The sequence below is a fragment of the Capsicum annuum genome, chromosome 1, assembly GCF_002878395.1.
Source record: "Capsicum annuum cultivar UCD-10X-F1 chromosome 1, UCD10Xv1.1, whole genome shotgun sequence".
NCBI lineage: Eukaryota > Viridiplantae > Streptophyta > Magnoliopsida > Solanales > Solanaceae > Capsicum > Capsicum annuum.
In genome coordinates, this window is record NC_061111.1 from 46,732,870 (window position 1) to 46,747,218 (window position 14,349).

Sequence of the window (14,349 nt, forward strand, 5' to 3'; positions counted from 1 at the left end):
CATCTTTAGTCATTCACTTTTCTATTGACTCACGAATTAAGAAATAATAAATGATAGGAGTATTTTTATCGTATTGTTCTTTGAATATAATAAATTTAATATTTTAAAAAATATATAAAATAATAAATCATATTTAATGTTAAAAATAAATTGAATAAAAATAGATAAAATATTTATTAATTTATAATTTGAAAAAGTATTATTAGATATCTTAAAATAAAAAAATAAACAAGTAAAGATAAATAAAGAAAGTATTTACAAGGATAAATATAAAAAGTGATGTAAAATTTATGTACTAATTGTATTTACAAGGATAAATATAAAAAGTGATGTAAAATTTATGTACTAATTTTTAATTTTGCTTGATAAATGTGCATCGAGACAAAGATTTATTTATTTTGGAGCGGAGGGAGTGGTTTCTATCTTAAATACCATCCTAAAAATCTCAATTTTTTGTACTTCTCTTGTAACAAAGTGTATATGTAGAGGTTTGAGATATATACAAAGAGAGAGAGATGGCTTCCCAGCTCTCATTTTCCACACCTTCTGCTCTATGGGGCTCTTACTCAAACTCCAAATCTTCTTTATGTCACTGTAAGTTTATAAAGCTATGTATAATTTTTTTGTAGTTTGGCTAAGGTTATTTTTTATTGTACTCTTCTTGGGATTTTTATGTGGTTGGCTTTTGACAAGAAAGTTAAAGGTGCACTTGTTTAGGTGTTGAGTTATTTATTTTGAGGACTAAAGATAAATTCTTACTTAATATATTTTATCTGTTGTTCTTGTACTTTGATTATCATTTAATTTTGTTGTAGTTGTATTTCTTTGTTCAGTATGCTTTGACTGATCTTTGTTAGTATTTTGACATGATTTTTCTTTTTTTTTGAGCTGAGGGTCTCTCGAAATCCTCTTTAGTCTTTACCTTGGGAGGTAAATGTAAAGTCTGCGTACATTCTATCCTCTCTAGACTCTTGCTTATGAGATTACACTGGGTATGTTGTTGTTGGAAGGTAGGGGTAAGACGCCGCTTATGGGATTGCAGTGGGTATGTTGTTGTTGGAAATCCTGCTCAGACCCCACTTGTGGGATTACACTAGGAATTATGTTGTTGGGAGGTAGAGGTAAGGTCTACGTACACTACTCTATTCTTCTCAGACTCCGCTTATGGGATTACATTGGGTATGTTGTTGTTAGAAGGTAGAGGTAAGGTTAGATACACTCTATCTTCCCAGACCCCACTTGTGGGACTGGGAATTATGTTGTTGGGAGGTAGAGGTAAGGTCGATGTACCAGGGGCAGAGCCAGCCTTTTGTTAGGGGGTTCATCCTTCGATGGAAAAATATATCATTTATACATGATTAAAATTATATTTTATGTGGTTATAGTAGGTGTTGAACGCCCTTCGACTAAGTTTTCTTTGAATATTGAACCCCCTTGGTTGAAATCTTGGCTCCGCCTCTGCGATGTACGCTACTCTATCCTCCCCAGACTCCGCTCATGGGATTACACTAGATATGTGGTTGTTGGAAGGTAGAGGTAAGGTCTTCATACACACTATCCTCTCCAGACCCCAATTGTGGTATTACACTGAGGAATAAAGTTGTTGAGAGGTAGAGGTAAGGTTTGTGTATACTCTATCCTCTCCAGACTATGCTTATGGGATTACACCGGGTATGTTGTTGTTAGAAGGTAGAGGTAAGGTCTACATACACTCTATCCTCCCCAGACACCACTTGTGGGATTACACTGGGAATTATGTTGTTGAGAGGTAGGGTAAGGTCTACGTACTCTACCCTATCCTTCTCAGACTTTGTTGGATTACACTGGTATGTTGTTGTTGGTTTTTGGTTCAAATTGTGTAGTTTTGATGACTCCTTTTGAAATCTCAAAGTGGGACATTATTTTTTATTTTTGGATAGGTTAAGGTCGAGAGTTTGTATTTTTCCTAGACTCTTTTGAATTTTTGATGTGGAACTCTAGATAGGTTAAGGTCGAGAGTTTGTATTTTTCCTAGACTCTTTTGAATTTTTGATGTGGAACTCTAGATGTTCTTCCAAACAATTTAAGTTGATACATGGTTGAAATTCAATTGGGATATGTTTTATTTGTTTGTTTGTTTCTTCTTTTGGACTGGTTAAAGCCATTCTTGATTGTTCCTTCTGATTGGGGTTGTTTTCGGTTGCAAGTTAATATTCTTGAAATGGTCATTTAGGTTGAAAGTTTGTGTTTTTCCTAGACCCTTTTGAATTTTTGGGGTGGAACTCCATGTGTTGTTCCAAATAGCTTAAGTTGTTTTTGTTTGTTTCTTTCTTTTTGGGACTGGTTAAGGTCATTCTTGATTGTTCCTTCTGATTGGGGTTGTTACTTTGTTGAAAGTTGATATTTTTGAAGATTCTTTTGGAATTTTTGGCCTGAAAAATATGTTGGTACTTGGGGGTAATACTTTGTATAAATGGCAGTGAATTTGAAGAAGAGGGTAGGGTCTCACGTGAGCTGCAGCTCAGAGGACGAGAGTTGTACTTCAGCTAATCCTGAGCACTCACAGGAACCCGTGGAGGAAAAGGTCTGTAACTTCTTACAGCTTCTTGATGAGATACTAATATTTTGAATTTAATGGATCATTAACGATGATATGAGATAAGTTTAAACGAAGAAGTTGGGATTCATATAGCAGATCAGAAGTTGTTTGGGAATTGGGACAGAGACGTAGTAGTGGTTGTTGTTATGTTGATGATTTTTGGAAATTCTACTTTTTCTTTTGTATATCTATGTCTTTAGTCCTCCATTAATGGAAAGATCTGAGAATGTGAATTTGGATGATATATATGTTTCAGAAGTGCATGTTACTATTATTCAATTGTATGATCAATTACAACTGAAATTCTAAGGGCTTTAATACTTATTTTTATCGAGGACACGTGAATTTTTTGTAAGTAGCCGGAGTCTATGTTGCTAGGACTCGTCAAAAATGCTGCTGCACCAGTGTCAGTTCCTTGAAAAATGCTCTACTTTTGGAGGATCGGACATGTATCTAGCGGCGTTTTTGGAAAGTCCAAGCAACATAGGCTGGGAGTAGTGTAGAATTTGGTGATGTTGACAAGGTTGGTGTTCTATAAACATGTACTATCTTACAAGGACATTAGAATAATTTAACATCTTCAGCGTGGCAGCATGCTGCATGCATAGTGCCGGGGGTCTATCAGAAACAACCTCTCTCTACTACTTCGGAGGTAGTGTTATGGACTGCGTACATTTTACCTTCCCCAGACCCCACTATGTGGGAATACATTGTGTATGTTGTTGTAGAGTGGCGGCATGCAGGAGAATTGGACACGGTGCTCAAAAACTATATAAAGATATACTACAATCACAAATTTTAACCTTAGGAAAAAATATAAGGCTTATCGGTAAAATAAAATATTTAAAAATGTTTGAGAAAATTATAGTAGGGAGCAACTTTGTTTGATTCTCCAAATAGTAATAGTATCATATAAAATAAAATGGCAATGTACGTCTCAAACTAGGAACTACATGTTCATAGTGATGTTACAATTACCATCTGATTATATTTATTGATTCGAGTGCTGTTGCTTTTTCGGAACAGGGATCTCAAGCGTCAGTCTCACGAAGATGGTGTGTGACTTGCCTATGCTCAAGTGCAGCTCTAATAACTGCTTCTGGAAATCCGATTTCTGAACCAAAAGCAATTGCCTTAGATGGAAATGAAATAGCTGGTTGTCGGAATTGTGGGGGTAGTGGCGCTATAATTTGTAAGTGTACATTGTTTCCCGTTTTGCTTACTTCATCCCACCAATCCTATTACATTTAGTAACAAGATGTTATAATTGAAAAGAAACGAGTATAACCAAACCCAACGCCCTTATAAAACAATAGTATCCCGTATATGATAGATCTTTGAAATATAAGAGAAGGCACCTGCATAGTTAACAAAATAACTAAGATATGAATACATGTAACTCAATATGTAATGACTTGCTGGAAATTTTGAATGTAATGACTTGCCGGACGTTTTGAAGTAAAGTTTTTATTGTGAGTCAGTAGTACTGTATACTGAGTATTTAAGGTTCTGAATGTTTTATCCGAAAAGTTCTGCTTTTGACATGTTGAACATGGAAACACGAACCTCAACGAACTTCTCTTTTTTCGAACTTAACCTAAACAAACTTGAGAAGCATTGCACTTGGGAACAACCACCTAAACCACAACATACTTGGTGTAATATACGTGGGGTTTAGGAAGAGTAGGATGTACGTAGACCTGACCCCTACCTTTGCAGGGTAGATAGGCTAGAAAGGAAAATAACGACAACAAAATAGCAAAATAGCAAGATAAACAGATCAAATGAAGCAACATGTAATAGCGAGAATTGGAGAGCACATTACCAAAACAGGCTAAGAAAAGAAGAAAAAGATATAAAATAAAATAGCGGCAACAAGTGGAACAACCGCCTAAAAGAACTTGAGAATTGTTGAACATCAAAACAGCACACTTGCACAAACTGTTTTTGCAACATTGCTGAAGAAGGGGTTTAGAAAGTGGAAATTTGAGCTAATACAAACCAAAATATCGAAATTATTCTCTATAGTTAGGTTCCTTCATATACAATCTTGACGTGACATGATTGTTCACATACAAGTTTCTTGTGCTTCTATTTTTTTATTCTTCTAAGAGGCCGCAGTGTAGTAATTGAAGGGATTTTTGACTACTTAAGTTCTCTTTTCTGATAAAGGTTAAATCCTTTTGATACTCAAATCTCAACAATATGCAAAGTTGTTATTGAGATCTTTCCTTTCTGTTTGATATCTTTTTGTCTGTGGATCGTCCTATCTCTTCCCCACATTATATTGTAAAGCAGATAAGTTGGGAACTACCGATGTCTATTGAATCTTTCGCCATACATTTTCCAAGTAACCAAAGGACAAATCGTAGCTAGTCTTTACTATCCAGGACAAGAATCAAAGAATTTTATATCCCAATTTAGATGAAGCACTATGTTATCTATATAGTGTATGCATAACCTTTTCTGGTGCTCTATATACTTTAATATGGTCGTTTGTTTTTTTGTTTAGGTGATATGTGTGGTGGTACAGGAAAATGGAAAGCTCTAAACAGAAAACGAGCTAAAGACGTTTACGAGTTCACTGAATGCCCCAATTGTTATGGTATGTTATTGTATCCGACTCATATTCTGACGCTGTTATCTCGAACTGCATGATTTGGGAGTCTTTCCAAAGGCTCTTCAAACATTTTTTAGGAAATTGTTCAGAGATTCCATGTCTTATATAAGAAAATTTGGAAAATTTGATCTTATTTTTGTCTCTTCGTGATATTAAAATGGTCTTGCTCAGGTGGCTGGTAGTTAGTTCGTAACATAAAAGTGGTAGCTTATGTTGCAGCATTTACTCAAACTTGATTTTACGTCCATAATCCCCGAAGAAAATTTTCAGACGTGGATTGTGAAAAAGAATGAACCTTTGAGTCCTTTTTAGGAAGAAGAGAAGTCAAGATGTAGGTCATAGTCCCTGGACAAACCAATGTTTAAATCTTGCATAATCTTGAGCGGAGCGTATATCGGAAACACCCTCTACCTTCCAAGGAAGGGGTAAGTTCTGGGTATACCCCGAAAACCCACGTAAGTTTGCTGTATAAGATGTAAGATTTTCTTTATTAGAGTCACAAAACAAGAATGGCTCCATTTCCACTTCGATATACCCCAACTAAACATGCCATTAGTAGTTTTTTTTGATGGAGAGTCTTTTCCCTTGATAATCGTTTGCTTTACGATCTTTCCTTTCAGAATGATTTGTTTTATCTTATCTTGAATGCTAACGTAGTACATTTTTCTTATCGGCTACCCAGGACGAGGGAAACTAGTATGTCCTATATGCCTGGGAACTGGTCTAGCTAATAATAAAGGTCTTCTTAGGCGGCCAGATGCAAGGAAGTTACTTGACAAGATGTACAATGGACGACTCTTGCCAAACTCATAGGTTAATTAATTGACCTATGTGATGTTCATCAGGTGGAAATAGACTACAGTAGAACTATGGATGTCACCACTCTCGTGACAACACTAGTGCGTACATGTAAGACCTCTTGACGAACTCTTGTTCTAACTACCAACACATCTTGATACTGGAGTAGTATTCTCGGACAATGATTAGCTCCTCGGGCTCCTCCCTTTCATCGCCTTGTTATCCGTATATTATGGAGTTAACACAGCAGCTATTTTGGAACTTGAGGATGTTGTGAGGAGTTCATATCTCGTAGTAATAGAGAATGAAAGAAGAGAAACCAGAAGCTTAAGTGTACTGTTATACGAAATTGTACACTTAACTTGTTCTGAAACATTGTCACTTCTTTTTCTTGTAAACTTTCAGTGTTTTATACCATCTATATTTTTTAAAAATATAGATATCTTGTTAATACTGCAAAATAAGAATAATTGCAATTCAGATTTAACTGCATAAATATAACAAGCATTGAAATTAAGATATGACCATCAAATGTACCTCAACCCAAAAGCTAGCTCACAAGGGAAAAATGTTCAAAATGTTCAAGTATGTGTAAGGAGACACACCTGTCTATTCCCCCGACTAATGTGAAAGACTAACAAACTCTTAACACCCCCTGCATGCCTGGGCCACCAACTGTTGCGTGGGCAATATATATCACGAGGCTCAATTACATGGTATCAAAGTCATGTCTGGGGGATTGAGCCTTGTTATATATATTGTCCACGCTCCAGTTGGTGGCAAATATATTGAAAGCATATTCAAGTAAGCACTCACTTTTCCGGGCAGAATTACCGAATTTACATGTTTCTTTCAAATAAAAAAGAATTCAAATAAAAAAATTCAATATTCTCGGTTAAATTAGTCGAGCTTTAAATACGTGGTTTTTTAGTCTTTTTATTTTGTTCTTAAATAAATGATGTTTTAAATAATTAAGAAGGTATTAATAACGTTCTTCCAATTTGTCTTTCTACGAAAGCTTTACATAACCAAATAAATTATTAACGAGTTACATTTTTTCCCAAGATATTAAAAGTAAGGATACGTTAATAAAAACAATCTTTGTTTTCTAGGAAGGAGTAACATAGTCAACATAGCAATTCTCTTTTTGTCTGTAAATATGGCTTTGAATGTACACATTACGCTCTCCAGATCCCATTACGCTCTCCAGATCCCACTTAAAGAGATTTTTTTTATTGAATCATAGAACAAGATTGGCTCTATTTTCACTTCGATATACCCTACAAGACATGCCATCACTTTTGAAAGAAGTGGAAAGTACATGATAGAGTAAAAACAATAGCTAATATGGAATTTGATGATATTGTGAGAAGGATTAATTTGGTGATCAATTTGCATATTGTCTTCATATCTCATAAGTAATAGAGAAAAAAGAAGCTTGTTTTGTTCTATGGAATTGTACAACTTTTTCTGATACCTTGTGACTTGTCTTTCACGTAAACTTACAGAGTTTATATCATCTATTGTGTTTTAAGTTGTGTTATGCTATTGCTGTTTTTTTTTTTTGTTTTTTTTTTTTGCTATTGCTGTTTTGTGTCAACATTTTAGAGGAGAAGATTGATAACTTCAAAAAAATTGAAAACAAAAGGAACGAACTTGAAAAAAAAAGATCTAGATTACTTCGCAATAAAAGATCTGCCCAAAGTCACAACACCACAGGCCATTGGCTGCAAATGGGGTACTGAAAATATCTACCTAAATAAGTATAACACTATTATTTACAATTTTGACTACATAGTTATTCCTTCACTAATCCCGGTACACTAAAGCTCCCGCTATGCGCAGGGTCAGGGAAGGGCCCACCACAGGGGTGTATTGTACGCAGTCTTACCTTGCATTTCGACAAGAGGTTGTTTCCAAAGCTTAAATAAAGTATCCAGTATCCAGTATCTACATTATTTTCTTGCTTCTCTCACTTGGCTTCTGCTAGTTTTGAACGAATTGTGTGAGGGTTTGATATCTTGTTAACACTGCAAAAGAAATAAAAATTAGTCTATCAGAAACAAACCTCTCTACCCCACAAAGGTTGGGAGAGGTAAAGTCTGCGTACATCCTACCCCCAGACCCCATTTGTGGGAGACCCCATTTGTGGGATTCCAATGGATAAGTTGGTAACACTGTAAAATAAGAATAATTGCAATTCGAACTTCAAATATTATTTTTTAGATTTGACTTCATAAATATAACAAGATCGGAAGTAGATATAGTTAAACCCCAAAAACTAGCTCATGCAGGGAGGGTTGGACACTAACTCACTCTAACACTCCGGCACACCCATGCCACCGACTAGAGTGTGAAAATATGACCGATGAACCTAACTCAACCTCAAAATTTAGCTCACCAGGGAGAATTGCCCAATGTCCATATAAGAATACCACCAACCCCTTCTCCAACCAACATGGGACCTCTAACTCACTCTAACAAAGAAAAGATGATCAAGAAGCCGGCAACATAGATCTCCTTAACTCATCATTTCTGTGGACAAAACAAAAAGAAATGATCAGAGAAAGAAAATGGTAGCTTACAATAAGAGGATAGTTCCTCTAGATGATGGTTTTTCATAAATCCATTCAGGAGCCAGTTCTTGCAGTAATATGAGTTTCTGTTCAACTTCACCTGCATTAATAACGAAACATAAAGATTCAGAAAGAAGCTCAAGTTAATCTCAAAAGGATTACAGGCTTCTGAAAATTGTAAACCAAACGTACTTCTATCAGTAATCTCTAAATGGCCGGAAATTACTTTGTGCATGAGCTCCTCTTTTGTCATGAAAGAACGTTTAATAGATCGAAATAGGAAATAAATCATGTCAAAAAGACGAGGCAAACGAGCAATCATCTGTTTGCGCCTTTTATCCTGGGATATGGCTGAACTTTGCTCCGCTAGTGCTTCACTCTCCTTTTCTCTTATCCGTGGAATTATGGAAGTTAGCTTCTTGCAGAAAACAGAAAGTTAAGCAAATCAGCCAATAATCTTACATCCACGAAGTAAACAAGTTTGAATTATACATAGCGAAGAATATTTTCTAGCTCAATTACTTTTGAGGAATGACATTTTCAAGGAATCAAATGAAGTTCGTTTACAAAAAATTGTCAAGAAAGATTGACATGCAAGTGTATCTTTTATTACCGATTGAAGAAGATTCTCAGGAAGAATGTCAAGAATATCATCGTCAGTTGAAAACCTTCCACTTTCACAGACTTGATCAGCAGCTTTTGCACTCTTCAAAGGAGAGTCAAAGAACAAAGGACCTTCTAGTCGACAGATGTCTAGCTAGTTTCATTGGTAATTCAGCTGGATCATCATCTGGACTCATGAAACGTCTCTTATTAGGAGGTTCGAGCATAGGGGTTTCTGGAGCAGACATAGAACCATCATTGCCCTTTTTGGCTTTAATTACAGGAGGTGCAGGTAGATGACACGATGGTGAACTAGCCGAAACAATCCCTCCTGATGAGTATTTCATACTACTAGTTTGTTTTGAAGATAACTTAGGAGCATCAGTACATGATACTGTTATCTTCTTAGTGGAACCTTCGACTTTGAGGGGTATTGATACTGGAGAAACTGGCACGAGCCCAACTCTATCTTCTTCCTTGCCATCCTTTCCTCCAGTAATAGATGTTCGATTTGAAAAGCTTCTCCTAAATGATCCAGACAGGTGTGATACAGCTACCAACTGCATTAGAGATGCGCCATTAGGCGCCTCAGTGGTTAAGGATGACTAGATGAGTTGGTCACTTCTTGCTTAGACGGAGTGAATGGGTGTGGCAGCATTTCCTCAGGAATGTCATCACCCTGAAACATAAATAGTAATTATTACCAACAATGCATACAAAGAACAAGTGTATGGAAATAACATCATATCCACATAATCATTTTCCTCTCACTTTCTTTAAGAGGGATACAGGGGGCAACAGGATCCAGAGGGAACACGGTCACTGAGCAGTCGCCAAAAACATATATAAAATCAAAATAGCAGGCCAGCCACCGAAGTACTTTGTGGCTTCATGAAACAGCTATTACCACACTTTACATGCTTCACGCTGGCTTCATTCTCATACAAGTTTAGCATTTTACGTAATAACGCACCTATAATGTCCCCGAAGCACTACACAATATCATTATACCTGGCATCTTCTCCAAATCTAAATGTTAGAAACAAGTGCACTACTTATCCAAGAACGTGTCGCATAATGAAGGACCTCCAGCTCAAAACATCTCAGAACATGACTTCAAGCAAATAAACCACAATATGACATCAGTTATATTTGAGCAGATCGTTCAATCTAAATAATTAAAACATCAGAAAACTGATTACCTCAGGGTGGGACTTGAAGAAATCCAAGAGCCGAGAGCGGAATACTTTCCTCAATGGAAGACTGCTACTGTTAGATTTCCACTTCTCATTGTTATCAACTGCATTTGCATTCAAAGTGATATAAAGATCCGGTTTCATGCAGCAACTGCGTTCATCATACTTGATGATCTTCTTTATCTCAATGGCTTCAGGTAAAATGAACTTCAGCTGAGCTAAATGGCTGTAAGTAAACGTCCTAAGAATTTCAAAAGGAAAAACCGCAAATATTAACAACCCTCTTGAAACAGGAAACAGCATGAATGAAAATGTTTGAACATCTCCACATCTTCATACCTATCGGTCAAACTCTCTACTTTGGCAATAACACATTAGTGAAAGTTGTGGCAGATCCCTTCAAATGCAGCAACCGAATTGAACTATCCATGCTGCTGAAGAACTTTTCCAACATTTCATACCTATACAGTAATGCAAACATACATTTTACGAATCACAGAAGAAAACTCAACCAAGTCTCTTACTTTCTCATCACTGTAAGCTAATAAACAAACAAGACTATTACTTTCAGAAGCTAACATTTTGAAACAGTTACTCTCTCCGTCCTAATTTATGTAGCAGTGTTAGGATTTCAAGAGTCAAGTTTCTCTTCGACCACAACTTTCTTCACATACCTTTTGGTAAATATTTTAGATAGCTAATTAGTGTGACTTACCGTACTTTTTCATTTGCATAGTTTCAAATATGTAAGTTTTATTTCAAACAAGCTTGATTTTATGTCTGAATCCACATGGTACAAACTATGACACATAAATTCGTTTTATCTGTACTAAAACCAAAATTTATCCTTTTATTAATCAAGATAATGAGACATCACTATTTGAAAAATCAAACAATTCATATACTACAATTTTTCAAACATTCGAAGTTTTAATTTATAGTAATAGTGACTTGGCATAACTCTTATACATAAGAAAATTATATCTCCAAAATAAATTAATCACATAGCTAAATACACACTGAAAAATAGAACCTACCAAGCCTACAAAATTTCATTCAAATCTAAGGGACGTTTGACCATGAATTTTTTTTAATTTTTTTTTGAGTAAGAACTCCAAAAATCATGTTTCTCTCATAAAATTCCCAAATTCAACTATTCAACTTCAAAAATTCCAGATTTTTCAGAAATTTGAAAAACAACAAAAATATGCTTTCACTACAAATTACTCACAAAAATTCAAAAACAACTTTAATTTTGAAATATCATTTTTTCACTTTGAAATCAAAAACAACTTTTTTTCAAATAATCACAATTTTCATGACCAAAAGCCCTTAAATTATATTAAAATTAAATTTCACTCTGAAGTTAATCATATTAAAAGCAAAAAAAAAAAAAAAAAGTGGCCAATTTGAAGCATATTCAAGTAAGACCTCACTTTTCCGGCAGCTTTACAGAATTTACACGCTTTTTCCGTTTATATGCCGGCGACTCAGATACTGACGGAGTTTTCACTTTGTCGGAGCTGTCCAACGGGTCAGAAATCTCGCATCGTGTCGGGTCAGGTATTCGGAGCTTCATAGCTGCTTCTGAGGTCTTTCAAGGAGAATAGTAGTGACCGCGCGACGCGATTTGGGATCGGCTTTTCCGGCGTTTGGATGCTCCATTGATCCGTCACCGGAGCAGCTACTCCGGCATATTTTTTACCGGAAAATGAATTCTCCGGAGATAATTTCCGTACTCCAGCAGAATTTTCATTGGAAAATGGATTCTCTGGAGATGATGATTTCTTTACTCCGGCAGAATTTTCACATGGAAATGGATTCAACAGAGATGATTTCGGTACTCCGTCGGAACTTTGACCGCGAAATGGATTCGCCGGAGAAGATTTCCCTACTCCGACGGATTTTTGACCTTAAAGTGGATTCGCCGGCGATGATTTCCGTACTAGGGCGGATTTTTCAGCCGGAACTGTATTCGCCGGAGATGATTTTGGATCGGGAACTATATCCGTCACTGGAGCTGTTACTCCGGCTGATTTTTTACCAGAAAATAGATTCGCCGGTGTTAGGATCGAGAATTCCGAATAATGCGAAATTAAATAAAGTAATCGTGTGAATTGAAGACGATAACAAAACGATAATACCGATAAGTTGAAAAAATAAAGGAGGCACAAATTTAATATGGTTCGGTAACTTGACCTATGTCCACAATTAAAAGAAAAGTAACTTCACTAAATACTAATGGAACAAAAAAAATACAAAGATACAAAAGAGAGTACAAAATTAAAGTAATCAAATATTCTAATAGTCCAAATATTCAAAAGAATAACCGCATGCTCTAAAAAAGAGGATTACTCAAATTATTTTTCACCATAACTCTCTTATAAATACTCTCTACAAAGAAGAAAACAAACACAACTAAATCTTCTTCAAGTGTTGGTGTTCTTCTCTAAATGATATATTCCAGAGAGGGTGAAAATGTCTTTATTTATAGGCACAAAACAAACCTATGTTGATGTCATCAATGACATCAACACACTATTTTGCCAACTAAATTTGACAAGAAAACAACTTGCATGCAATGTTGGACTAGCCAACCAAATTTGACAAGAAACAAATTGCATGCAATGTTGGACTAACCAATCAAATTTGACAAAGCCAACAAATGATCTTGCAAGTGCTTGGTAGCAACTTTGTTTGACCAAGTATGCATTCAAGAAACAAACAAAAGGCCACATTACAAATTTTCACCTTGGCCTGAGTTTGTTTAATATAGTAAATTTGTTCCACCTTCTTCACAAAGCCTCGAAGGACTTTCAAAATTCCATGACGTGAGAATTAGATAAGTCTCCATCAGAAATTGAACCAGTAGCAGCACCTGTAATAGTAGATCCCAACGGTGTATACAGCGTCTCAGACTTGCGTGTCTTCATAACCACAAGACCACCTCGAAAGACTTCAAGAACTCCATCTTCACCTGTGTATTTGCACCCAAAAAATTCTAGAGTGCCCAAAGAGATGAGATTTTTCTTCAACTTAGGAACACATCTAAAATTTCTGAGAGTTCTTACAATATCATCATGCATTTAATTCGGAAGGCACCTGTTCCAACAATTTTGCAAGCAACATTGTTGTCTACCAAAACAACTCCACCTTCAACAGGATCATATGTAGAAAACAAGTCCTTGTTAGGACACATATGAAATGAACAAAACGAATCTAAAATCCACTCATTGTTAGAACAAGAAATATTTTCGGTTACTAAAAATATTATTCCTTCAATCTCATCAGCAGCAACACTTACTTCAGCGGTGTCGAAATTTTCGTGCTTATTTTTCTTTTCCCTTGTTTTACAACTTAGGACAATTAAACTTGATATGGCCTTTTTTTATGACAGTAATAACACACTAAATTACTAAATTTAGACTTTTCATTAGATCTACTCCTGACAAATAAATCGGACGCCTGATTTTCACTACCTTCTCCGATAATATCTCTATCTATCTGATCTTTAGATTTCATCATAGATTTAATTTTTTTATAAGAGATAGTTTCTTTCCCATAAAGTATAGTATCTCTAAAACTTCTTAAAGGAGTGGGGTAGGGAACATATTAGCAAAACAGCTTGATCTTCTTCCTCAACCTTGACATCTATATTACTTAAATCCATAAGAATGAAATCAAAGGCATCAAAATGTGACAGTAGGGGAAGTATTTTCATCCATACGAATTGTATAAAGCTTTTGCTTCAGGTAGAATCTATTCTCTACCGTCAGGCTTTTCAACTTTTTCCGCATGCCTTTGACAGTGGTTTTCGAAGCTACTTTACGTAATACATCATCAGAGAGATTTAGTATAATACTAGATCTCGCCTTTTTATCAAGGCTATCAAACTCCTCGTCTGTCATTTTTTCTGAAATTTTCTCCTTTCCTTGCAGTGCCATATCTGAACCATCCTGAACTAGGATAGCTTCCATT

The 14,349-nt window shown here is 35.7% G+C and overlaps 1 protein-coding gene and 1 pseudogene across 1 annotated transcript; one reads left to right on the top strand and one right to left on the bottom strand.

Moving 5' to 3' along the window:
• The first annotated feature begins 346 nt into the window (after positions 1-346).
• On the top strand, positions 347-6,430 carry LOC107875050 (protein PHOTOSYSTEM I ASSEMBLY 2, chloroplastic). The gene is made up of 5 exons (XM_016721702.2): positions 347-594; positions 2,460-2,563; positions 3,605-3,770; positions 5,091-5,183; positions 5,881-6,430. Exons 1-5 carry the CDS (start codon positions 516-518, stop codon positions 6,009-6,011), a joined length of 573 nt encoding a protein of 190 aa, XP_016577188.1. The 5' UTR covers positions 347-515; the 3' UTR covers positions 6,012-6,430.
• A 1,222-nt stretch (positions 6,431-7,652) lies between these two features.
• Positions 7,653-13,570, bottom strand: LOC107875060 (annotated as a pseudogene).
• Positions 13,571-14,349: the final 779 nt, after the last annotated feature.

Excerpts from the sequence above, each read along its gene's own strand:
- LOC107875050 (XM_016721702.2), top strand. The coding sequence starts at position 516 with ATGGCTTCCCAGCTCTCATTTTCCACACCTTCTGCTCTATGGGGCTCT. Across the intron at positions 2,564-3,604 it reads AGGAACCCGTGGAGGAAAAG|GGATCTCAAGCGTCAGTCTC; the intron begins GTCTGTAACTTC and ends TTTTCGGAACAG. Across the intron at positions 3,771-5,090 it reads GGGTAGTGGCGCTATAATTT|GTGATATGTGTGGTGGTACA; the intron begins GTAAGTGTACAT and ends TTTTTTGTTTAG.